The sequence below is a fragment of the Salmo salar genome, chromosome ssa13, assembly GCF_905237065.1.
Source record: "Salmo salar chromosome ssa13, Ssal_v3.1, whole genome shotgun sequence".
NCBI lineage: Eukaryota > Metazoa > Chordata > Actinopteri > Salmoniformes > Salmonidae > Salmo > Salmo salar.
This window is the reverse complement of record NC_059454.1, coordinates 26,268,512-26,292,341: the sequence shown is the minus strand read 5'-3', so window position 1 is coordinate 26,292,341 and position 23,830 is coordinate 26,268,512. Positions and strand designations below refer to the sequence as shown.

The 23,830-nt window shown below is 42.1% G+C and overlaps 2 protein-coding genes across 3 annotated transcripts; one reads left to right on the top strand and one right to left on the bottom strand.

Annotated features, from left to right (window-relative positions):
• Positions 1–7,672: 7,672 nt before the first annotated feature.
• LOC106566692 (charged multivesicular body protein 4b) lies at positions 7,673–10,853 on the bottom strand. Its single transcript, XM_014134980.2, has 5 exons — positions 10,546–10,853; positions 9,422–9,599; positions 9,206–9,320; positions 8,962–9,088; positions 7,673–8,768 (listed from the first exon to the last, which is right to left on the bottom strand). The coding sequence occupies exons 1-5, from the start codon at positions 10,727–10,729 to the stop codon at positions 8,701–8,703; spliced, it is 672 nt and encodes a 223-aa protein (XP_013990455.1). The 5' UTR covers positions 10,730–10,853; the 3' UTR covers positions 7,673–8,700.
• Positions 10,854–16,794: 5,941 nt separating this feature from the next.
• On the top strand, positions 16,795–22,337 carry LOC106566691 (vesicle-associated membrane protein-associated protein B). Of its 2 annotated transcripts, none has more exons than XM_014134979.2 (6): positions 16,795–17,100; positions 20,133–20,285; positions 20,422–20,525; positions 20,826–20,906; positions 21,224–21,355; positions 21,625–22,337. In XM_014134979.2, exons 1-6 carry the CDS (start codon positions 17,043–17,045, stop codon positions 21,787–21,789), a joined length of 693 nt encoding a protein of 230 aa, XP_013990454.1. In that variant the 5' UTR covers positions 16,795–17,042; the 3' UTR covers positions 21,790–22,337. The 2 variants fall into 2 exon arrangements, with proteins under 2 accessions (XP_013990454.1, XP_013990452.1); XM_014134977.2 differs by having other exon boundaries at positions 21,179–21,355.
• Positions 22,338–23,830: the final 1,493 nt, after the last annotated feature.

Genomic DNA, 23,830 nt, shown 5'->3' with positions numbered 1-23,830 from the left:
TACACAAAAAAACAAGAAAACCGAATGACAGTTTTACAGGCTAACTCTAGAATGCTTAGCAGTGCAAAATATAACTACCCACAAACTACAAACCAAACACATACCCATATATAGGACTCTCAATCAGAGGCAACTAGAAACACCTGCCTCCAATTGAGAGTCCAGCACCCAAACCTACACATAGAAAAACCAACCTAGAACATACTAACCCAGAACATACACCCAAAACCCAGGAACACATAAAATAAAACACCCCTCTACACCACACACAAAAAAAACCACCATACAAAACAAATATACCTCTGCCACGTCCTGACCAAATATAATACAAATAATACCTAAATACTGGTCAGGACGTGACAGTCCTGCATAATGTTGAAGACACAGCAGCTGACATCACATACTATGAACATCACATTATGAACATCAGACTCTCTCTCAAACTAGTGCAACTAGAATTGCAGGAACCAACAGCCTGAGGCCGTGCCTTGAATCAATATAACCAAATGCCCTTTGCAATATTATTTAAAATAATCATAACTGAATTGAAGTAAGTATGCCTACCTCGTCATGTTCGTAGTGTCTGTCTGTATTTACCCACGCCGGACCAGACTGGGAGCTGAATGAGAGGCCATCATTGTTTTCCCCCTCATCCTCAAGAGCTAAAGCAAAAACACCACATGGTCATATTTTAACACAATTGTACTCATTGAAAGGAATGTATAAGACAGACATCAGCATTCAAGACACTGCCCATCACTAAAGTGAATAATTACTACTAAGGTCAAATGCCATCCTTCTCCAGTATCTCTCCTTCCTCCTGCAAATCAACCTTCAACCTTCTGCAAATCAACCTTTCTTTGCTGGCAACTGAAGATTCCAGGTTGACGTCTTCTACTGCCTTGCTCTGCTCTCCTTACATTTTCAGCTCCTGTTTTTAACGGATTGAGAGAACCTGAACTCTCTTCCTTGAACTCTCTTGAGAGTCAACTAGGAACTCGGAAAAAAACAAGCGATTTCAACATTCATCCAACTTGGAATTCCAACTCGAGAACTCTGGCCTCTTTCTAGAGCTCCGACTTTCCATTTACATTACATTTAAGTCATTTAGCAGACGCTCTTATCCAGAGCGACTTACAAATTGACCTGAAGATCACTGACGTCATGATTTGACCTCGCATTTTTCAGAGTTCCCATTTGTTTTGATCTGTCCTCCCCACCATCAGGTTCCACCTCCTTGGCCTCCACCTGCTGTGTGTCCTCTCCCACTCTGTCTCCACTGTCTTCGTCCAGCATGAAAGGCTTCTTATTCTTCTTGGTCATGTTGGGGTCGAATATCATCTGATGGGAGAATTAAATCAAGATGATTAGCTTATACCCAGTGTGATTTAAGACAAATAGTTAGGTTCGTTGATAAACATATATCCAGTCCTCTAAGACTAGTTACTGCTGGTACAATGTTTACATAGAGAAAACATTGACATACACACTGCTAAAATATGTTTCACAATTCTACATAATGCTTAGCTGACATTTGGTTTTTGTATTGAAAACATGATTAATATTTTCATTAGCTAGCCCACTAGCCAAACTTTTGATACTGGGCAGCAGGTAGCTGAGGGATTTAAGAGTGTTAGGCCATTAACCGAAAGGTAGCTGGTTCAAATCCCCGAGCCGGTTAGGTGAAAATCTGTCGTTGTGCCCTTTAGCAAGGCACTTAACCTGAATTGCTCCTGTAAATCGCTCTGGATAAGAGTGTCTGCTAAATTACTAAAATGTAAATGGTAGGGAAAGCCTTGTCGGCTGAGGCCGAAAGTCATTCCACAACAAAGATCGCCCCCGGGGTGTATTTATTAAGTATGGCAACGAAAATCGTTTACCGTTTAAGAACCAAACAGGGAAAGCGGAATGAAACGGTGAGGGACCTAAATGAATTTGTCCAATAGAAACTAATTTTCGTTGCAAAACGTTTTCCGTTTTGAGTGAAAGTTTTCCAACAGAATCGGCACAATCAATACACCCCTGGGGTGTAATCATTAGTCCAAATAGTTCAGGTTTGCAACTTAAACAAGAGTTTCTATTGGACATATTCAGGTAAGTCCCTTCCTGTTAAGTTTCCTTTTAAAAAAAAAAACATTTGCAACAGAATCTACAGAATGAATACACCCTTGGTTTAGATTCTTCCAATAGAGAAGAGTATATACACAATGATAAGAAGTGACATTTACCTTGTCTTCTAACATGTTTGTGAAAAGAACAAGAACGATCTAGAACGTTTTTTTATCCCCCATCAGTCTTTACTGAGGGTCTCACTAAACAGAAATGTCTTCCATCAGATTAAGGGCAGATTAACAATGCTCAAGTGTGGACTAATGTAATGATGTAAAGATTAGCAACGTTGCTAAAATCCCTGATTTGTGTGAAAGCGTTTAACTAGAGAGATCTGTTTTTTTTTGCGTGGGCTCTGTTTCAATCTACCGCATCCCCCGATGCCGGCTTTACGCATTTGTGGTGGAAAGTGGCAGCGCTACAGGGATATTTGTCAGACCAGGAGACATCCAGAAAATTGGTCTTCTCACGAACACGTCTGTAGCGTCCGAACGGGTTGGCCTACAAACGAATGACTTACTAGCAGGGGTTAAAGTAGTTTTAATTTCTTACTGGTAGGGACATCCAAGTGCGTGCATGCATTTTTTTTTATACTACAAAAATTACACGGTAGCCTACTCTGCTGACACGGACAAACGATGTCTGACACAAATACAAGATTTTCATTTTTTAAAATGTATTTAACCTTTATTTAATTAGGCAAGTCAGATAAGAACAAATCATTTTCACAATGATGGCCTACTTGTAAAGCCCCCCCGGCCAAACCCTCCCCTAACCCAGACGACGGCTGGGCCAATTGTGCGCAGCCCTATGAGACTCCCGATCACGGCCGGTTGTGATACAGGCCTGGATCGAATCCAGGTCTGTAGTGACGCCTCTAGCACTGCGATGCAGTGCCTTAGGCAGCTGTGCCACTCGGCCACAGTGACGTCCATCTAACCTGGAGGAGGAGATTATCGTCCAAAAACAAACAAAAGTGGCACTGACCCAATGACAAAAACAGTGAATATGCACACTCAGCGGGGATAAGGCCCATGGTCTCCGCTGGAGGCAATAAGATAGGCTGCTGTTCGCTCAATGAAGTTAAGAATTTTGATAACTAAGAGACATATTGAAGTCTTTTCATTCTCATATTATTACAGCAATAGCCATTTGCTTTCCAAACAGTATTTCATGATTGTATTCTTAAGTATTGGACATATTAGTATTGGCCTCTCTGCTTATCAATGACAGTCTGAACTCAACAGTCATCAATTTGGTATTTGCACCGCGCGCTCCCCAAAGTGTGGGCCCTTTTGACTGCAGGCTGTGCGATTTAAAACAATCAGCAGCTTTTAATTGTATTTTTATTGTTTATAGCTAATGATCCTCAGTGGCCAAATCCTGCTTTCTGGTGTAGTAGCTTATTTTGAAAGATTTTATTTATTTCTGTATAGACAAGAGTAAGCTAATTAGGTTATAGGCTATTATTTTTACATTTTAATTACATTTACTTTAGGGAAAGCTTCCCCTAGCCTTATGGACACGCGGCCTATGCCTTTTAATGTGGCATAAACACAACCAGTCATGATGTTTTCATCTGATTGTCAAACAACATCTGATTGTCAAACAAAGGCGCTCCTGTAGGCTACCCTCGCACATACCTCCACTGACAAAATAATTTCAGGCCCAATAGTGCACTGTGCACCTGCAATTTGATGAAAGGAAAGAGACTTTTCCAAAACACCTACATGTATTGCAATGACATTCTAGGATTGTCATTAGGTTTACACTTGTAGCCTGAAATTATGCATCCATTATGGAAGCCAAAAGGTTCAAATCGTCTTACCCGGAACACGTCTTAACATTTGTAATTATAATTTTTCAGTTGTTTTTTTGAAGTGTCAAATGTGATTTTTTTTAACACTTTTTTTTTCACCTGTCCAGTTGGGTTTACATGTGATTTGAATGCTTGTCATGATAATTTTCACTTGCTTTTTTCAAATGTCATTTTTTGTTCCGGGTAAGACGATTTGATAATCCACTGTTGTCCACGCGTGCCTAAGTCTTGGCCACTCATCTCCGCCTTGTCCGGGAGTGTCTTGGCTACTCGTCTCCACCTTGAAAAAATGTTGTGTTCTCCTCAAACCTCAACGCAGCTTGGAGCTTATTTTTTTGGGGGGGTTATTGGTATTTTATTAGGATCCCCATTAGCTGTTGCAAAAGCAGCAGCTACTCTTCCTGGGGTCCACACAAAACATGAAACATGACAAAAAACAGAACATTAATAGACAAGAACCGCACAAGGACAGAACTACATACATTTTTTTTTAAAAGGCACATGTAGCCTACATATTAATGCATACACACAACCTATCTAGGTCAAATAGGGGAGAGGCGTTTTGCCGTGAGGTGTTGCTTTACCTGTTTTTTTAAACCAGGTTTGCTGTTTATTTGAGCAATATGAGATGGAACGGAGTTCCATGCAATAATGGTCTATATAATACTGTACACTTTCTTGAATTTGTTCTGGATTTGAGGACTGTGAAAAGACCCCTGGTCGCATGTCTGGTGGGGTAAGTGTGTGTGTCAGAGCTGTGTGTAAGTTGACTATGCAAACAATTTGGAATTTTCAACACATTAATGTTTCTTATAAAAAGAAGTGATGCAGTCAGTCTTCCCTCAACTCTTAGCCAAGAGAGACTGGCATGTAGAGTTTTTATATCTGCCCTCTGATTACAATGAAGAGCAACACGTGCTGCTCTGTTCTGGGCAACCTGCAGCTTAACTAGGTATTTTCTTGCAGCACTGGACCACACGACTGGACAATAATCAACATTAGACAAAACTAGAGCTTGCAGAACTTACTTTTTGGAGTGTGGTGTCAACAAATCAGACCATCTCTTTATTACGGACAGACCTCTCCCCATCTTTACAACCATTGAATCTATATGTTTTGACCATGACAGTTTACAATCTAAGGTAACGCCAAGTAATTTAGTCCTCTCAACTTGTTCAACAGCCACACCATTCATTACCAGATCCAGCTGAGGTCTAGAACTTAGGGAATGATTTGTACCAAATACAATGCTCTTAGTTTTAGAGATGTTCAGGAACAATTTATTACTGGCCACCCATTCCAAAACAGACTACAACTTTTTGTTAAGGGTTTCAGTGACTTCATTATCTGTGGTTGCTGATGCTTATATGGTTGAATCATCAGCATACTGTACATGGACACACATGCTTTGTTTAATGCCAGTGGCAGGTAATTGGTAAAAATAGATAAGAGTAGAGGGCCTAGAGAGCTGACCTGCGGTACACCACACTTTATATGGTTCACATTAGAGAAGTTTCCATTAAAGAAAACCCTTTTGAGTTATATTAGATAGTTAGCTCTGAATCCACGATATGGCAGAGGTTGAAAAGCCATAACACATACGTTTTCTCAACAACAGGTTATGGTCAATAATATCAAAGGCTGCACTGAAATCTAACAGTACAGTTCCCACAATCTTCTTATTATCAATTTATTTCAACCAATCTTCAGTAATTTGTGTCAGTTCAGTACATGTTGAGTGCCCTTCTCTATAAGCATGCTGAATGTCTGTTGTTAATTTGTTTACAGAAATAGCATTGTATTTGGTCAAACACAATTCTTTCCAACAGTTTGCTAAGAGCTGGCAGCAAGTTTATAGGTCTGCTGTTAGAACTAGTAAAGGATGCTTCACCACTCTTGGGTAGCATAACTACTTTGGCTTCCCTCCAGGCCTGAGGACAGACTTTCTTCTAGGCTCAGATTAAAGATATGACAGATAGGAGTGGCTATAGAGTCAGCTACCATCCTCAGTAGCTTTCTATTTAAGTTGTCAATGCCAGGTTTGTCAATATTGATCGCTAAGAATTTTTCACCCTCTCCCACACTAACTTTACAAAATTCAAACTTGCAATGCTTTTCTTTCATTATTTGTTTTTTTAATGCAGGAATATGATGGCTCACTGTTCGTTGTTGGCATTTCCTGCCTAAATTTGCCCACTTTGCCAATGAAGTAATCATTAAAATAATTGACAATATTAAATGGTTTTATGATGAATGAGCCATCTGATTCGATGAAAGATGGAGTTGAAAACCAACCGGTTTCCAGTTAATTTGCACATTTGTCATGCGGCTCACATGCAGTAATGTTAAATAAAGGTGTAATGGCCTATAGTTTTTTTGGGCATGTTGTATTAATTGTGATAGGCTCACGTTTTACCGGTACAGCATACCTCCACTATTTTGTCGGGACGCCGTACCCGACCATACTTTCACCCCTCCCCACAAGTGTCACAGGACTCATCTAAAGGTAACCTGTATGGAAGTAGTTTTGTGTCCCCAAAAATTGGGTTAAATGTGTAAAAAAAAAAGTACAAATAATTCCTGAGCTGTCTTACATCTCCTAGATAAATATAGTGAAACATTAAAGTTATCCTTTTTAGATAAAACTATACCAAATATATTAACGTCACCAAATCATTGATTAAAACACACTGATTTGTAATGAAGTTCTACAGTAGTCTCAACAGCACTCTGTAGGGAAGCACCATGGTGTTGCCGGAGGACAGCTAGTTTCCGTCCTCCTCTGGGTACATTGACTACAATTCAAAACCTAGGACGCTCGTGGCTCTCACCCACTTCCATATACTTTCAAAGTGATTTTGACAACTTCCAGAGGACATCCTCCCAACTTATCAGAGCTCTTGCAGCATGAACTGAAATGTTATCCACCCAATCAAAGGATCAGAGTATGAATCTAGTACTGAAAGCATAAACTAGAGCTAGCTAGCACTGCAGTGCATACAATGTGGTGAGTAGTTGACTCAAAGAGCAGAGACAAAAACAATAGTTGAACAGTTAACAAATTAAATTATTCAAAAATGAAGCAAGAGAGCTATATCTCAAATTTGTTTTCACTTCACTTACTTAGCGAATGCAGCTAGCTAGTTTAGCCTACTCAAACACCCAGCTCGATCAAAGGGATCATGCTGTTTATATGTAGCTGCTATGAAAGTGAACTGTGTTTGCATGTGATCAGGGGTGTATTCATTCTGCCGATTCTGTTGAAAAACTCTTTTGCAACTTTTAGACTAATGATCACACCCTAGATCAGCTAGATGCTAGCAATATTGTGCAAGGCGATATTGAATGTGACATTATCTTTCACCTTGATTACTAAAATGTATCTCGACCTGTGCACCTACGTTGTAAACTTTCATTCATAGGCTAGGTTGTAGCTACCTAAAAATGTGAGTATCATGTAGTAGCCTAAACCTATCAATGTTTCAATGAGCTGGGTGAATGGAATATGAATGACAGTCATCCAATATGCTGTAATATAAATAAGGCCATGCTCATGAAAAGATTTTATCGTACTCCATCTTAAACGACACCAACTGCCAATGATTGCAAATCAGACACATTAACCAACAGTTAACAAACACCTGATAAAATAAAGATTTCCTACTTTTGAGTTTTGAATTCACAGATTATCTTATTGTTTTGTACACTGAAGCGTAACCAAGAAAAACAACCTGCACCACAAAATAAACAACAACTTTAATTATTTTCCAAATATTCTCATCTGGATAGAAATGCAAACATGCTTATCCTTGTGTATATTTTTTTCCTATTTAAAAAATGTACAATGTGTAAAAAGAAAAAATAACTAAAAGTAATCCTCAAACCCCAAATGTTGATAGTGTATCTACTAGTCTAATCATTACAAACCATGAAGCCTATATATTTTTTTCCTGCAGTTAATATGGTGATTTTTCCCCCCAACCTTATACAATTCAAAATGAACCCTTTCAGAAATGACACAGACAACAGAACTGGTTTGGGTTCAGAATTTCTCTGAAGCTATGCAGTGTATTAAGTTTTTCCCTCATTGCATGCTTAGCACAACATGAAGAAAACCTTCTGTGACAGCAAAAATAGAAATTATTTAGATATTTACATCAAATAGCAAGGGTCACATGGTGAAGATGCTTAGTAGATGGGAATCACCTAAAGGTTGATGGGGGAAAAAAAATGTAAAACAAAATTTCTGAATAACAATCCAGAAAATCGACCATTCTAAACATTACCATGAGAGCATGCTCATATTTCCATCTTATTTTGGGAGCAACTACAAACAAAAAGTAAAGGTGAATAAATATATCCAGCCCACACCCAATGGTAAATATGTTTAAGTTGGAAAAAGAGACATTGCAACGCCCACGTATTAAAAACAAATGTTTGCCTTTCAGTGAAGTTCATAGCATCAAAGACAATAGAACAGTTCAGTGATATTACAAATCACTGCCAAACAATTATGTTCAAACTTTTTGGTAGAAATTTCCAAAGACATTTTCTGATTCAAACATCCTGTTTATAGCTTTTATACAGCTTCTGAAGTTCCTCTTTTAATGGAAGGCCATGGTAACCTTTCTCTGGTTTTGGGCTAGAAACAGAACCTACAGCATTGGCCTTTCTAGTGTTAGTTTTAGAAGGTGGTTGGCTCTCGGACACAAAACAACCATATTGAATTAGTCCTTTCTTTCCCTCTACAACAGGTGGTGTCAGTAATGCAACTAGTTAGCCTCCATCGCCCAGCGCTGTAAGTCCTCCATGGCATCCTCATCTTCATCCTCCTTCTTGGCTAAAAAAAATAAAATAAACAGGCATGCAAAAATTGTGAATTACTTGTGTAAAAGTTGCAAATATAGATGTTTTATAGCAATTAAGGACAAGAGATCAAGTAGTTATTTCATGTACTGTTGGGATAGTAACCATGGGATAAAATGTTCCATTGGAGAAATCACATGTTTTATTGCATATTACAAAGGACTCACCAGGTCTTGAGGGTAATGAAGTAGAAGGCACATTGGGTAGAGGGACATTTTCTGTCCCGCCAATCTCCAGCAAGTTTTTGTCCAATTCCTCTTGTTCCAGCTCATCCAACTCTGCCAGGAGTTCATCCTATGATGCAAGACAATCAGAACATCCAGGCTCTGTGATATCTGGTCAACTATTAAACTAACAGCACTGATGAAAGCCAAATCAAGAACAATGTTCAGACAAGTTCATGTCACATACATCATCAAACTCTTCTCCAAAGCCTACAGGTTTCGAGATGGCATCTGAGATCTCTTGTGCTAGCTCCTGCTGCTCAGTGATGTCTTGCATCAAGTCATCGACTTTGTCTATGTCCCTAAAACACAAAGATAGATGGAACAGAGAGATTTGAATTAATACAAAAGCTGTATGAGTGCCTGACCAAAGCTAATAAACAATTAGTGTGCCACCGCTTACATGTTTTCATGGGCAGCCTTCATTGCCTTGGCAGCAAAGCCCATGTTCTTGAGCACTTCAGTGTTGGTGTTGGCATTTTCCAGCGCCTCTCTCTGGAACTCGATGGTGGACAATGTGCCATCAATCTGGGTAAGCTGCTTCTCATACCGCTTCTTCCTTTTCAAGGCCTGCAGGGCCGCTTTGCGTAGTGAAAATGAAAAAGAGGTTAGTGGGTTTGCTTCATTGGACTACCGGTACATAAAATGTATGCACAAATGTTTAAATCATTTGGATAAAAGCATTGGCTAAATGTCATTCAATGTTTGTGATGGAAACATAGCATTTGTTGTAAAGAACATGGAAAATAAACACTAGCAAGAATTGAGTCACTGTGTAGGTAAAATAGGTTTACAGCATTAAAACACTACATGAGAACACCATGATCATGAGCAAAGTCGACTTTTAAGGGGGGCATGGTTAGTATGTGAAGACAGTGGAAGTGAGTCATGGTCACAGTGTTTCTGAATGCCCAGGACTTTAATGTGAGTAAATAAGAACCACTCACTATTACATCAAAAGCCTATGTCATGAACACCACTGTCTGTGAAGAATGCAAGAAGTCACTTGGAACCTCTCTGTCAGCCCTCAGTATTACGTAACTAATCATCACTACAGGCCCTATAACAGGGTGTGTTGGAATCTCAATGATTTAAATGTCGGGAAATTAAAACTGCTAAATTGATACTGACTGAATGGATGGATGCCCCCTTCCCTTCTTTTGACAAGCAGTAATTGCAAATTCACGACTCACAAAATCCTCCAGTCACACGATGCCATTTGACAAATGTTGGTTCACTAGCTGTTGGTGTAGCCAGACGTAGACTTTTGATACCAGTCACACAAAACGTTCCTTTAAAAAAACGGGTATAATGCATATTAGCTGTTCTAACACAGTTGGTGCAACGAGGTAGGGCGAGATTGGCAACCTGACTATGCAGTGACAGGTGTGGTTTTTCGGAAAGTGAGCTAGCTGCCAGTTAGCTAACAAATCAGGCGAACTTTAACGTTGGCTAGCTAATTAAGCTAGTTAACTAAGTTAGACAACAATCGTGAAAATTCATATGTGATGTTAGTTGGCAACTCACCTCGCTTGTTTTTAGTTCCGTTTTTCTTCGCAGTAATGAGTTCCTGGTCAATCTTTTTCTCTAGAAATTCCTGTTTCTTCGTTAACATTTCCTCGGTCTCTCGGAGCTTCTGAATCGCCTCTTGTGCACTCGGCCCTTTACCTCCTTTGCCCCCACCGCCGAACAGCTTCCCAAACACGGACATTCTGCGATTGTAAACTATATAGCAATAAAGGTCCTCTTAAAATGTTAAACGTCAACAGGGGATCGTGTCACCTCTCGTTCTGGCCTGAATGTTGATATTTCTTACTTCCTGGTTTAGGCCGTATGACGTGTATTATTGTGGGTGGTGTTCCATGGTGCTCTACTGCCACCCTCAGGATGCACGAGGCAGCAAATCACCAAAGCATGGTCTGCAAACCTTTCAACTGACATTCAAAAACAGGGAAAATACTCCATAAATAATAAGCACCCACTTTTAAAAAACAAACAAATACATACATATCCTTGTAATATTTAGATATTACAATATATCATATTATAATATTAAGACACATTTACATTTACATTTAAGTCATTTAGCAGACGCTCTTATCCAGAGCGACTTACAAAATGGTGCATTCACCTTATGATATCCAGTGGAACAACCACTTTACAATAGTGCATCTAAATATTTTAAGGGGGGGGGGGTAGAAGGATTACTTTATCCTATCCTAGGTATTCCTTAAAGAGGTGGGGTTTCAGGTGTCTCCGGAAGGTGGTGATTGACTCCGCTGTCCTGGTGTCGTGAGGGAGCTTGTTCCACCATTGGGGTGCCAGAGCAGCGAACAGTTTTGACTGGGCTGAGCGGGAACTGTGCTTCCTCAGAGGTAGGGGGGCCAGCAGGCCAGTGGTGGATGAACGCAGTGCCCTTGTTTGGGTGTAGGGCCTGATCAGAGCCTGAAGGTATGGAGGTGCCGTTCCCTTCACAGCTCCGTAGGCAATCACCATGGTCTTGTAGCGGATGCGAGCTTCAACTGGAAGCCAGTGGAGAGAGCGGAGGAGCGGGGTGACGTGAGAGAACTTGGGAAGGTTGAACACCAGACGGGCTGCGGCGTTCTGGATGAGTTGTAGGGGTTTAATGGCACAGGCAGGGAGCCCAGCCAACAGCGAGTTGCAGTAATCCAGACGGGAGATGACAAGTGCCTGGATTAGGACCTGCGCCGCTTCCTGTGTGAGGCAGGGTCGTACTCTGCGAATGTTGTAGAGCATGAACCTACAGGATCGGGTCACCGCCTTGATGTTAGTGGAGAACGACAGGGTGTTGTCCAGGATCACGCCAAGGTTCTTAGCACTCTGGGAGGAGGACACAAGGGAGTTGTCAACCGTGATGGCGAGATCATGGAACAGGCAGTCCTTCCCCGGGAGGAAGAGCAGCTCCGTCTTGCCGAGGTTCAGCTTGAGCTGGTGATCCGTCATCCACACTGATATGTCTGACAGACATGCAGAGATGCGATTCGCCGCCTGGTTATCAGAAGGGGGAAAGGAGAAGATTAATTGTGTGTCGTCTGCATAGCAATGATAGGAGAGACCATGTGAGGATATGACAGAGCCAAGTGACTTGGTGTATAGCGAGAATAGGAGAGGGCCTAGAACAGAGCCCTGGGGGACACCAGTGGTGAGAGCGCATGGTGCGGAGACAGATTCTCGCCACGCCACCTGGTAGGAGCGACCTGTCAGGTAGGACGCAATCCAAGCGTGGGCCGCGCCGGAGATGCCCAACTCGGAGAGGGTGGAGAGGAGGATCTGATGGTTCACAGTATCAAAGGCAGCAGATAGGTCTAGAAGTATGAGAGCAGAGGAGAGAGAGTTAGCTTTAGCAGTGCAGAGAGCCTCCGTGACACAGAGAAGAGCAGTCTCAGTTGAATGCCCAGTCTTGAAACCTGACTGATTAGGATCAAGAAGGTCATTCTGAGAGAGATAGCAGGAGAGCTGGCCAAGGACGGCACGTTCAAGAGTTTTGGAGAGAAAAGAAAGAAGGGATACTGGTCTGTAGTTGTTGACATCGGAGGGATCGAGTGTAGGTTTTTTTCAGAAGGGGTGCAACTCTCGCTCTCTTGAAGACAGAAGGGACGTAGCCAGCGGTCAAGGATGAGTTGATGAGCGAGGTGAGGAAGGGGAGAAGGTCTCCGGAAATGGTCTGGAGAAGAGAGGAGGGGATAGGGTCAAGTGGGCAGGTTGTTGGGCGGCCGGCCGTCACAAGACGCGAGATTTCATCTGGAGAGAGAGGGGAGAAAGAGGTCAAAGCACAGGGTAGGGCAGTGTGAGCAGGACCAGCGGTGTCGTTTGACTTAGCAAACGAGGATCGGATATCGTCAACCTTCTTTTCAAAATGGTTGACGAAGTCATCCGCAGAGAGGGAGGAGGGGGGGAGGGGGAGGAGGATTCAGGAGGGAGGAGAAGGTAGCAAAGAGCTTCCTAGGGTTAGAGGCAGATGCTTGGAATTTAGAGTGGTAGAAAGTGGCTTTAGCAGCAGAGACAGAAGAGGAGAATGTAGAGAGGAGTGAGTGAAAGGATGCCAGGTCCGCAGGGAGGCGAGTTTTCCTCCATTTCCGCTCGGCTGCCCGGAGCCCTGTTCTGTGAGCTCGTAGTGAGTCGTCGAGCCACGGAGCAGGAGGGGAGGACCGAGCCGGCCTGGAGGATAGGGGACAGAGAAAATCAAAGGATGCAGAAAGGGAGGAGAGGAGGGTTGAGGAGGCAGAATCAGGAGATAGGTTGGAGAAGGTTTGAGCAGAGGGAAGAGATGATAGGATGGAAGAGGAGAGAGTAGCGGGAGAGAGAGAGCGAAGGTTGGGACGGCGCAATACCATCCGAGTAGGGGCAGAGTGAGAAGTGTTGGATGAGAGCAAGAGGGAAAAGGATACAAGGTAGTGGTCGGAGATTTGGAGGGGAGTTGCAATGAGATTAGTGGAAGAACAGCATCTAGTAAAGATGAGGTCAAGCGTATTGCCTGCCTTGTGAGTAGGGGGGGAAGGTGAGAGGGTGAGGTCAAAAGAGGAGAGGAGTGGAAAGAAGGAGGCAGAGAGGAATGAGTCAAAGGTAGACGTGGGGAGGTTAAAGTCACCCAGAACTGTGAGAGGTGAGCCATTCTCAGGAAAGGAACTTATCAAGGCGTCAAGCTCATTGATGAACTCTCCAAGGGAACCTGGAGGGCGATAAATGATAAGGATGTTAAGCTTGAAAGGGCTGGTAACTGTGACAGCATGGAATTCAAATGAGGAGATAGACAGATGGGTCAGGGGAGAAAGAGAGAATGTCCACTTGGGAGAGATGAGGATTCCAGTGCCACCACCCCGCTGGCTCGATGCTCTAGGGGTATGCGAGAACACGTGGGCAGACGAAGAGAGAGCAGTAGGAGTAGCAGTGTTATCTGTGGTAATCCATGTTTCCGTCAGCGCCAGGAAGTCTAGGGACTGGAGGGTAGCATAGGCTGAGATGAACTCAGCCTTGTTGGCTGCAGACCGGCAGTTCCAGAGGCTGCCGGAGACCTGGAACTCCACGTGGGTCGTGCACGCTGGGACCACCAGGTTGGAGTGGCAGCGGCCACGCGGTGTGAAGCGTTTGTATGGCCTGTGCAGAGAGGAGAGAACAGGGATAGACAGACACATAGTTGACAAGCTACAGAAGTGTTGTTTCTTGTATTATTGTCTCCTGTGTCTTTAGACAACTGTTTCACTTTGATATCCTTTTTCTTCTGTCCTGATTTTCTCTTTCTTTTCTTCTGTTAACTAGATATTCTTTGTTGTTCTTCGTTAGCTAGCTAGCTTCTTCCAAAAGAGTCCCTAGCAACTGCTTAGCAACTGGTAAACAATTCAGCTAGCTAAGATAACTACAATTTTATGAAAAATAGTTATTTTTCAAAAGCCTATCTTCTTTGTTTGTTGCTTGTTTTTTCTCCTATTCAGTCTTGCAGTTTTCTTTAGCTTTTTTCCGATGTACTTCACTCTAAAAACCATGTAAATTTCAATATTTGTAGGAGCTCATTTTTCAGCTGCTGCTGCTCAAATTGGAGTTCCGGAACAAAAGACACAGTGACCGTACATACATATTCCAACCAGATTACAGGCAATATCCGCATCGAGCTAAAGGCTGGAGCTGCCGCTTCCAAAGAGCGGGACACTAATCCGGACGCTTATAAGAAATCCCGCAACACCCTCAGACGAACCATCAAACAGGCAAAGCGTCAATACAGGATTAAGATTGAATCCTACTACACCGGCTCTGACGCTCGTCGGATGTGACAGGGCTTGAAAACTATTACGGACTACAAAGGGAAACCCAGCCGCGAGCTGTCCAGTGACGCAAACCTACCAGATGAGCTAAATAACTTCTATGCTCACTTCGAGGCAAGCAACACCGAAGCATGCACAAGAGCACCAGCTGTTCCGGACGACTGTGTGATAACACTCTCGGTAGCCGATGTGAGCAAGACCTTTAAACAGGTCAACATTCACAAAGCCGCGGGCCAGACGGATTACCAGGATGTGTACTCAAAGCATGCACGGACCAACTGGCAAGTGTCTTCACTGACATTTTCAACCTCTCCCTGACTGAGTCTGTAATACCTACATGTTTCAAGTAGACCCCCATTGTGCCTGTGCCCAAGGAAGCGAAGGTAACTTGCCTAAATGATTACCGTCGGTAGCCATGAAGTGCTTTGAAAGGCTGGTCATGGCTCACATCAACAGCATCATCCCTGATACTCTAGACCCACTCCAATGTGCATACTGCCCCAACAGATCCACAGATGAAGCAAATCTCAATCGCACTCCACACTGCCCTTTCCCACCTGGACAAAAGGAACACCTATGTGAGAATGCTGTTCATTGACTACAGCTCAGCGTTCAACACCATAGTGCCCAGAAAGCTCATCACTAAGCTAAGGACCCTGGGACTAAACACCTCCCTCTGCAACTGGATCCTGGACTTCCTGATGGGCCGCCCCCAAGTGCTAAGGGAAGGTAACAACACGTCTGCAAAGCTGATCCTCAACACTGGGGCCCCTCAGGGGTGCGTGCTTAGTCCTCTCCTGTACTAACTGTTCACCCATGACTGCGTGGCCAAACACGACACCAACACCATCATTAAGTTGGCTGACGACACAACAGTGGTAGGCCTGATTACCGACAACGATGAGACAGCTTATAGGGAGGAGGTCAGAGACCTGGCAGTGTGGTGCAAGGACAATAACCTCTCCCTCGATGTGAGCAAGACAAAGGATCTGATTGTGGACTACAGGAAAAGGCAGGCCGAACTGGCCCCCATTAACATCGACAGGGCTGTAGTGGAGAGGGTCGAGAGTTTCAAGTTCCTTGGTGTCCACATTACCAACAAACTATCTTGATCCAAACACACCAAGACAGTCGTGAGACTGAAAAGATTTGGCATGGGTCCCCAGATCCTGAAAAAGTTATACAGCTGCACCATCGAGAGCATCCTGACCAGTGGCATCACTGTAAGGTGCTACAGAGGGTAGTGCGTATTGCCCAGTACATCACTGGGGCCAACCTTCCTGCCATCCAGGATCTATATAGTAGGCAGTGTCAGAGGAAAGCCCCCAAAATTGTCAAAGACTCCAATCACCCAAGTCATAGACTGTTCTCTCTGCTACCTCACGGCAAGCTGTACCAGAGTGCGAAGTCTAGGACCAAAAGGCTCCTTAACAGCTTCTACCCTAAAGCCATAAAACTGCTGAACAATTAATCAAATGGCCACCCAGACTATTTACATTGACTCACCCCCATTTGTTTTTACACTGCTGCTACTCGCTGTTTATTATCTATGCATAGTCACCTTACCCCTACCTACATGTACAAATTACCTCGACTAACCTGTACCCCCACACATTGCCTCGGTATCGCTCCCTGTATATAGCCTCGTTATTGTTATGTTATTGTGTTGCTTTTTACAATTTTTTACTTTAGTTTATTTGTTAAATATTTTCTAAACTCTTTCTTGAACTGCATTGTTGGTTAAGGGCTTGTAAGTAAGCATTTCACGGTAAGGTCTAGCTCGACCTGTTCTATTCGGCGCATGTGACAAATAAAGTTGGATTTGATTTGATTCCTTAGCATCATTACATGCCTTTCTGAGCATCACCCAGTGTGTCAATTAATAAGGATATCTGCTTGAAACACCCTCTAAATGAAAATGACTTTACATTCTCAAATATCTGCCAGATCAGAGGGTTTTTTCGGGTTGCCCTGCAAAAATATAACAACTTCACAGAGATCTCTTTGCTGACATTCCACAGACCTGCCCCCTCCCACGACGTCACATGGAGCCTTTGCTTCCTGCTTGCTTGCTAGCTTAGCTTCAGCTGTTGGCACTTGGCTGTCCAAGTGGTGCATTTGTGATCCTCCAGCTATCCCTTAACGAAATCGGGTCGTATTTAGGAGATTTTACAATAGTTATAGTAACAAACGCTGCGACATATAGACCAGGTACTTATATCAGAAAGGCTTTCGAACCTCTGGGACATGGCCAGACAAGAGCAAGTCCTCCAGCTTGAGCCACCACACGAACTGAAATTTAGAGGTAAGAGGGCAGGGCCGGACAGTTTGGTCTGCAAGTATTTGACCATTGTTCCAAGCTAGCTAACGTCAATGCATTATCAGTAGTGTTGTTGATAACTAAACAATGGGTCTGAACACGGTGTATCATATTTGGTTACTAGAGTGGTGACAAGCGAAGGGACATTGCATAGCAACGTCTTCTACCTACCGATGCTAACAGGCTAATGGCTAGCTGTCATTTTATTCAGTGGCTAGCTAGCTATCTTAGCCTGCAATGAAAAGCCAGGCCCTGGTAATTTCCTCAATCAATGTTAGTTGCATGTTATTCAGTTACTATCATAATCACGATCTCCCTTACTTGCGAGTCAGTTTTTGCCACCATAAATTAAGATATTTCTGCTATAGCTACTAACGTTACTAGCTAGCCAAATGAAGTATAATTTATTCATTTATAGTACTTTCTGAGGTCAGGGCGACACTAGGGAAAATCCCATTTCACAATTACCTTTATGGATACATATACGTTTCTCAATCCATTCGTGGGGCACATATTTGTTTTAGCCCTGACCACACATGAACAAGCCCTTGATTAGTTGAATCAGCCCTTGATTGGTGTTATTGTTGGCCTGAAACTGTGCACCTCCTAGGGGAGCCCCAGGAATTGATTGAGAAATACTGCAGTAGAAAAGTGACTGTTGACAATTGTCAGGCGCAGGATCAGTGAGTTTTAGCAGAATTGTAAGTTTCTTAGTAGGACCATCTTACCACTTGTAATGGAGTTATTGAACAGGCTATAATTGATGAATGGATTTGAGAATAATATTAGGGCTGTCCCCAACTAAAAATAAAATTGTTTGACCGAGTCATCAGGTTCTTTCGACCAATCGATTGTTTGAAATTTTAAACGTTTATTTTTTCCATATATCTCATGTGTTTTAATCAAATCAACTATATGCACTGAGCTTGTCTGATGCTTTAAGCGCTATGTTTGATGAAATAATTAAGACACACAAATAACTAGAGGGAGTCCGACCGGGGAGTCCGACCGCAATTGATTTGATTGTGCCGGGCCGGACTCAGACTTGCTGCACTGTATAATTGTAGTTTTTACAGCAAGTGACTGTGACTAGCACCGGTTGTCTCTCTCTCCTCCCTGCTGCAGTGAAGACTACAGAATATCAACAGTATTTATCACGCTGTCCGTGTTGTTGAAGCTGCAACATAATTACAGCCATTTCTCACTGAAAAGTTTTGTTACCGAAATCCCTCATTTGTTTAGGAAAAACATTCCCTATTCCCTCAACCCTTGGCCTTGCTCTCTTTATGTGACACGTATGCATCGCATGAATATGACCAATCGGTTCTGACCTATAGGATATCATAATTACATCAATAAATTGGTTATAACAAACTCTGAACGCCGTAACACGTGACAGCAAAATGGATGCAGAGGACAAATAAACTCGAAACTGGGGAATGTTCACCGGTTGCTCAGGAGGTAAAGGGGAATTCAGATGTGTGGAATACATTTGACTAGTTGTGGAAAATACTGGAGATCAAGAAAAAGAAGGTAAGGAGCAAGTTCTGCGTTCATATTATGTGCCAAACGGGTGCTTTTATATTACTATATACATTTTCTAACCATTTGTAACAATATAAACAACACTAAATAAATGTAAAGGGTACCAGAGAATCTGTTGTAACCTTTTTTTACATTTCATTTTTATAAAGCCTTTATTACAGCAAAGAGTCAAAACAGTCGCATGCATTCATGAATGCAATTGCCAAAATGGAACGGTTTATTTATTGTTTACGCTAATTATTCAAGGTCGATTTTGTTATTTTATTTTAAACCTAAAATGCTTGATTGCATTTCAAATTATGAATGACTCGTATGCTGTGTGATGACATGAACGATTAATTGATTGATATAGTAGCCAATATAAGTATTGAAATATAGGCCTAAGTAAGTTAGGGTGTTAAGACTAAACAGGATGTGCTCTTAGGCCTGCAGCTCGATGGTAGTTATACAAGGCTACTAAGCCTACTGATAATGACATTACTTATTATAATGATGATGATGATAATAATAACAATAAGGAGATCAAGAAAAGTTGAGTTATTATTATAAATATACATTTTCTCACAATTTGGAACAGTGTAAACAACACTAAATACATTACAAGTAATACCAGAGAGGATGTTCTAACGAAAGAAAGTGTACAACTTTTATTACAGCAAAGCGAAGATTAAAAACAGCCGAATTTGGGAAATTGTTTATCTGACATGTGTTGCGTGAGGCTTGGTGCTCACGGAATCAGTAGGCTATTAAACAAACACTGAAACATGCAACACAAGCAGGATCTGAACACAAGCGAGATCAATCTTATTTCTGTAGATACACTACATGACTAAAAGTATGTGGACACCTGCTCGTTGAACATCTCATTCCAAAATCATGGGCATTAATATGTCCTCCCTTTGCTGCTATAACAGTCTCCACTCTTCTGGGAAGGCTTACCACTAGATGTTGGAACATTGCTGCGAGGACTTGCTTCCATTCAGCCACAAGAGAGTTAGTGAGGTCGGGCACTGATGTTGGGCGATTAGGCCTGACCCGCAGTTGGTGTTCCAGTTCATACCAAAGGCGTTCGATGGGGTTAAGGTCAGGGGTCTGTGTAGGCCAGTCACGTTTTTCCACACTGATCTTGACAAACCATTTCTGTATGGACCTCGAATTGTGCACGGGGGCATTGTCATGCAGAAACAGGAAAGGGCCTTCCCCAAACTGTTCCCACAAATTTGGAAGCTAAGAATCATCTAGAATGTCATTGTATACTGTAGCGTTAAGATTTCGCTTCACTGGGAAAAAAAGGTATCTGGACACCTCTTCAAATTAGTGGAAAGCGTTCCCTGAAGAGTGGAGGCTGTTATAGCAGCAAAGGGGTGACTAACTCCATATTAATGCCCATGAGTTTGATGTTCAACGCGCAGGTGTTCACATATTTTTGGTCATGTAGTGTATCTGTTGTCTATTCTCTCCATCTTTTCCAGGTCCATTTACAGATGTCGTCACGGCCACCCTGAAGCTAGGCAACCCAACAGATAGAAATGTGTGTTTTAAAGTGAAGACGACAGCGCCTCGTCGATACTGTGTCCGTCCAAACAGTGGCATCATTGACGCAGGCACTTCCATCAATGTATCTGGTTGGTATCTTTTAGTTTGATTATAGATGATCGTAGCTGAATAATCTCAGGAATGAATAGTATGTTGAGCTGGTCAACGGAAGGTAACTTGTTGCTAAGAGCTTGCTTGATGCTATTTGTCTGCTTTGTTTTGCAGTTATGCTACAGCCTTTCGACTATGATCCCAATGAAAAGAGCAAACACAAATTCATGGTGCAGTCCATGCTTGCTCCATATGACATGACTGACATGGAAGGGGTGGTAAGTGTCCAAATGGAATGTGATAAATCTGAATGTCACTAATTATGATCTGATGATCACAGTAAGCTTATTCAATCTGCATTTCTAGTTCTGTCTTACTGTCTCAAGCATCTACTTGTTTAGGCGTTGCAAGTGGGACAAATGTGCTGTCAGGATATGCTTCTCTTATGAGTGTCATGGAGTCCCTATTTGGGTGTGGTCATCTTGGTGTTGCCTTATTATTCAGTTTTTTCTGCCCTCTTCTTTTTCTCTCTTTCTCTCTCATTCTTTCTATCATTCTATCCTCCTTCTGGCAAACAGTGGAAAGAGGCAAAGCCAGAGGAGCTGATGGATTCCAAGTTGAGATGCGCATTTGAGCTGCCGCTAGAGAATGACAAAACTGTAAGTATCTCCTACATCTTATCATATTACTACATACAATTGCATGTTTTTGTTGTTGTTGATATTCCTTCCCTCATAGATTTAATCGTACAGTGTAAGATTAATTCAGAGCACCTTCATTCCATTCACAAATAGGTCCTGAATGATTTGATCATCTCCACTCCATTGCATCTCTGAAACAGCCGTTGCCATGTTTTGTTTTTTATTTTGTGCTTCTCATCCCCATTCTGTTATTCATCTGCATGTTTCTGTGTCTCCACTCCTTTCCACAGCATGACAGTGAAAGCAACAAAAATGTGTCCTCTACCCCCATAAAGTCAGAGCTCTCCTCACTCCCTAAGTCTGCCAGCTCCTCCCTGGATGACGGCGAGGTGAAGAAGATCATGGAGGAGTGCAAGAGGCTGCAGATGGAGGTCCAGAGGCTACGGGAAGAGAACAAACAGATCAGGGTGAGTCTCATATGTCCCTAGAACCCACAACAATCAGATCTGTTTGACACAATGCATTTTATTTTCTCCATCTGTAACAATGCAGACTTACTTAATAGGCCTTGTTTAATATATAACAGCTGTTTTTGAGCAATAACAGTGAAAAGCAGTTACTGATCTCAAATCAGTCAATTACCCATCTCAAATATGAGGCCTATTAAGTAAGTCTGCATTGTTACAGATGGAGCAAATAACTGACATTTGGCCTGTGACTCCTTCCTTCTACCCAGGAGGAGGATGGTCTGCGGAAGAGGAAGGTCATGTCCATGGCGTCCTCCCCCCACTCATCTTCCTCACAGGCCATGATAAGGGAGGAGGGCCTGAGTACTCGCGTGCTGGCGCTCTGCGTGCTGTTCTTCGTCATCGGTGTCATCATCGGGAAATTGGCCCTGTAGATATAGCCAGCGGCAGCATGCTCGGAGGACCGAAAAAACCCAACAACAATGGGATGTGTACTTGTTTTTTTGCATAATGCAATATCACATGGGTTTATTTGAGTTGTGAAATCATTTAACATAAAAAAGCGAAGGTAAATCTAGTGAAATAATGAAAAGAACCGGTCACGAGTCGTCTTGCCTTTTAATCACTGTATTTTCCATCCCTCCATCCCTACTTGCACAGATACAATACAAATCATTGTGTGGGGATTGGGGAAATTGCAACGTTGTGTTCTATAAGTATCAATTATAGCAATGTGTTCCAGCAAGGTCAAGGCTTTTCCTACAGCTGAACTAATGTGACTGAGTTCTATGACATTGTGTGAATGTTTTAATCACTGCTTTTTTAAGGCAAGGAGACCGTGCATTGTGTGTGAGTCGAGAGGCTGCCGGTGAATTTTAGCATGAAGGGGGGTAATTATGTAAATCCTGTCATCCAACGGATTCCTGTATGAAACATAAAATGGATTTGGGGGGGTAACTGAAAAATAAAATGTTAACCATCATTTTGTCCACGACAGACCCCACTTTCCAATGCAGTAGGTTGCTTTTTATTTTTATAATCAATTAGAAATGGGTTTTTAATCTATCACAGAATATGTACTGTCTCATAGTGCTGCAGTGAATTAGGTCTACACATTTTAGTGTGTAATTTAGTGACAGCCTCTGAGGTGAAGGCACAGAATTGGTGACTTGTCATTTGGTAAAGGCCCAGCCTGTGAAGGATGTCTTCAGGATCAGTATGTGGGTGGTGCCTTTTGCATCTCTTTCATATTTTAAGTAGAAATGTTGCACTAATATTGAATTTTTAAAAGCCTGTTATATTAGATGAAGTGCACTTTAACATAGCCCACATTAATTCAATAAATCTGATTTTTTTTGCATGAATAAAGGCTTGCTAAATTGCCCAAATTCTGAATTTTGACATATCCCTCCGTCAACGCTGTCACTTCTAGGAAGATTTGAACGCACTTAGGCCTAGATTCAATTCGATCAAGCGTTAACAGGGAATAGCCGACACCCGCATTTCTGATGTTTTGGCGGTAACCGAGGTGTAACTGTTCTGTTGGAGCTGCTCTTCTGATCGTTAAGAAGCCACAACTGCCAAATTCTCTAAAATGACGTTGGAGGCAGCTTATGGTAGAAAAATTAACAAATTCTATGTCAACACCTCTGGTGGACATTCCTGCAGTCAGCATGCCAATTACACACTCGCGTTAGAAGTTCAGAAGGAGAAAGTGTAGACTATAGGGTGAAGAAGTGGGACATTTTTTTTTCATGTCCGTGTTCTGTAACCTTTTTCAACATCTAGCCAACATATTAGCTCAACACATAATACATTTCTGAAATCCTCAAAATGTTCCCTCATCACCCAAAAAACAAAACTAATTAATTCATATTCACAGGAGGCATGACATTTGTGTACACTGAGACAAAACATATTTTCAGTTTGCATTTGGTAGACTGAGACAGCTGGTTAGATAAACTGGGACACCATTATTATAGTCCTAATTGTACCCCAATGACAATTCAAGTACATTTTGTGTGATTAGGAAACATCTGAGGATTTCAGAAATGCATCATCTGTTGGGCTAATATTTTGAACAGATGTCTGAAGCAGTTACATAAGATGTAAATGCAAAAAGTGTCCCACTTTATCTGAAATCACTCAAATAACAGTACAATACATTTTTTACAGGATATAGTATTGCAAGAACCAGAACCTTGCCTAACCTAAGTACAGGGGTTCCCTAATGTAAACTGGATCCCTTTCCTCCATTGGAATAGCTTATAAGACTGTCCCACTTTAGCTACTCCATGCTGTCCTACTTTAGCTAGCTATAGTTGGTAAAGCAGGACAACTAAAAACATGACTGAATTACAAAATTGAAACATAATATTGTCAACTTTTTTTATGTATTTTGATGCATCAGTACATAGTATGCACATTTACATCAGAATTTGGCACTGCATTATTTCTGGCAGTTTTAGAACCTTA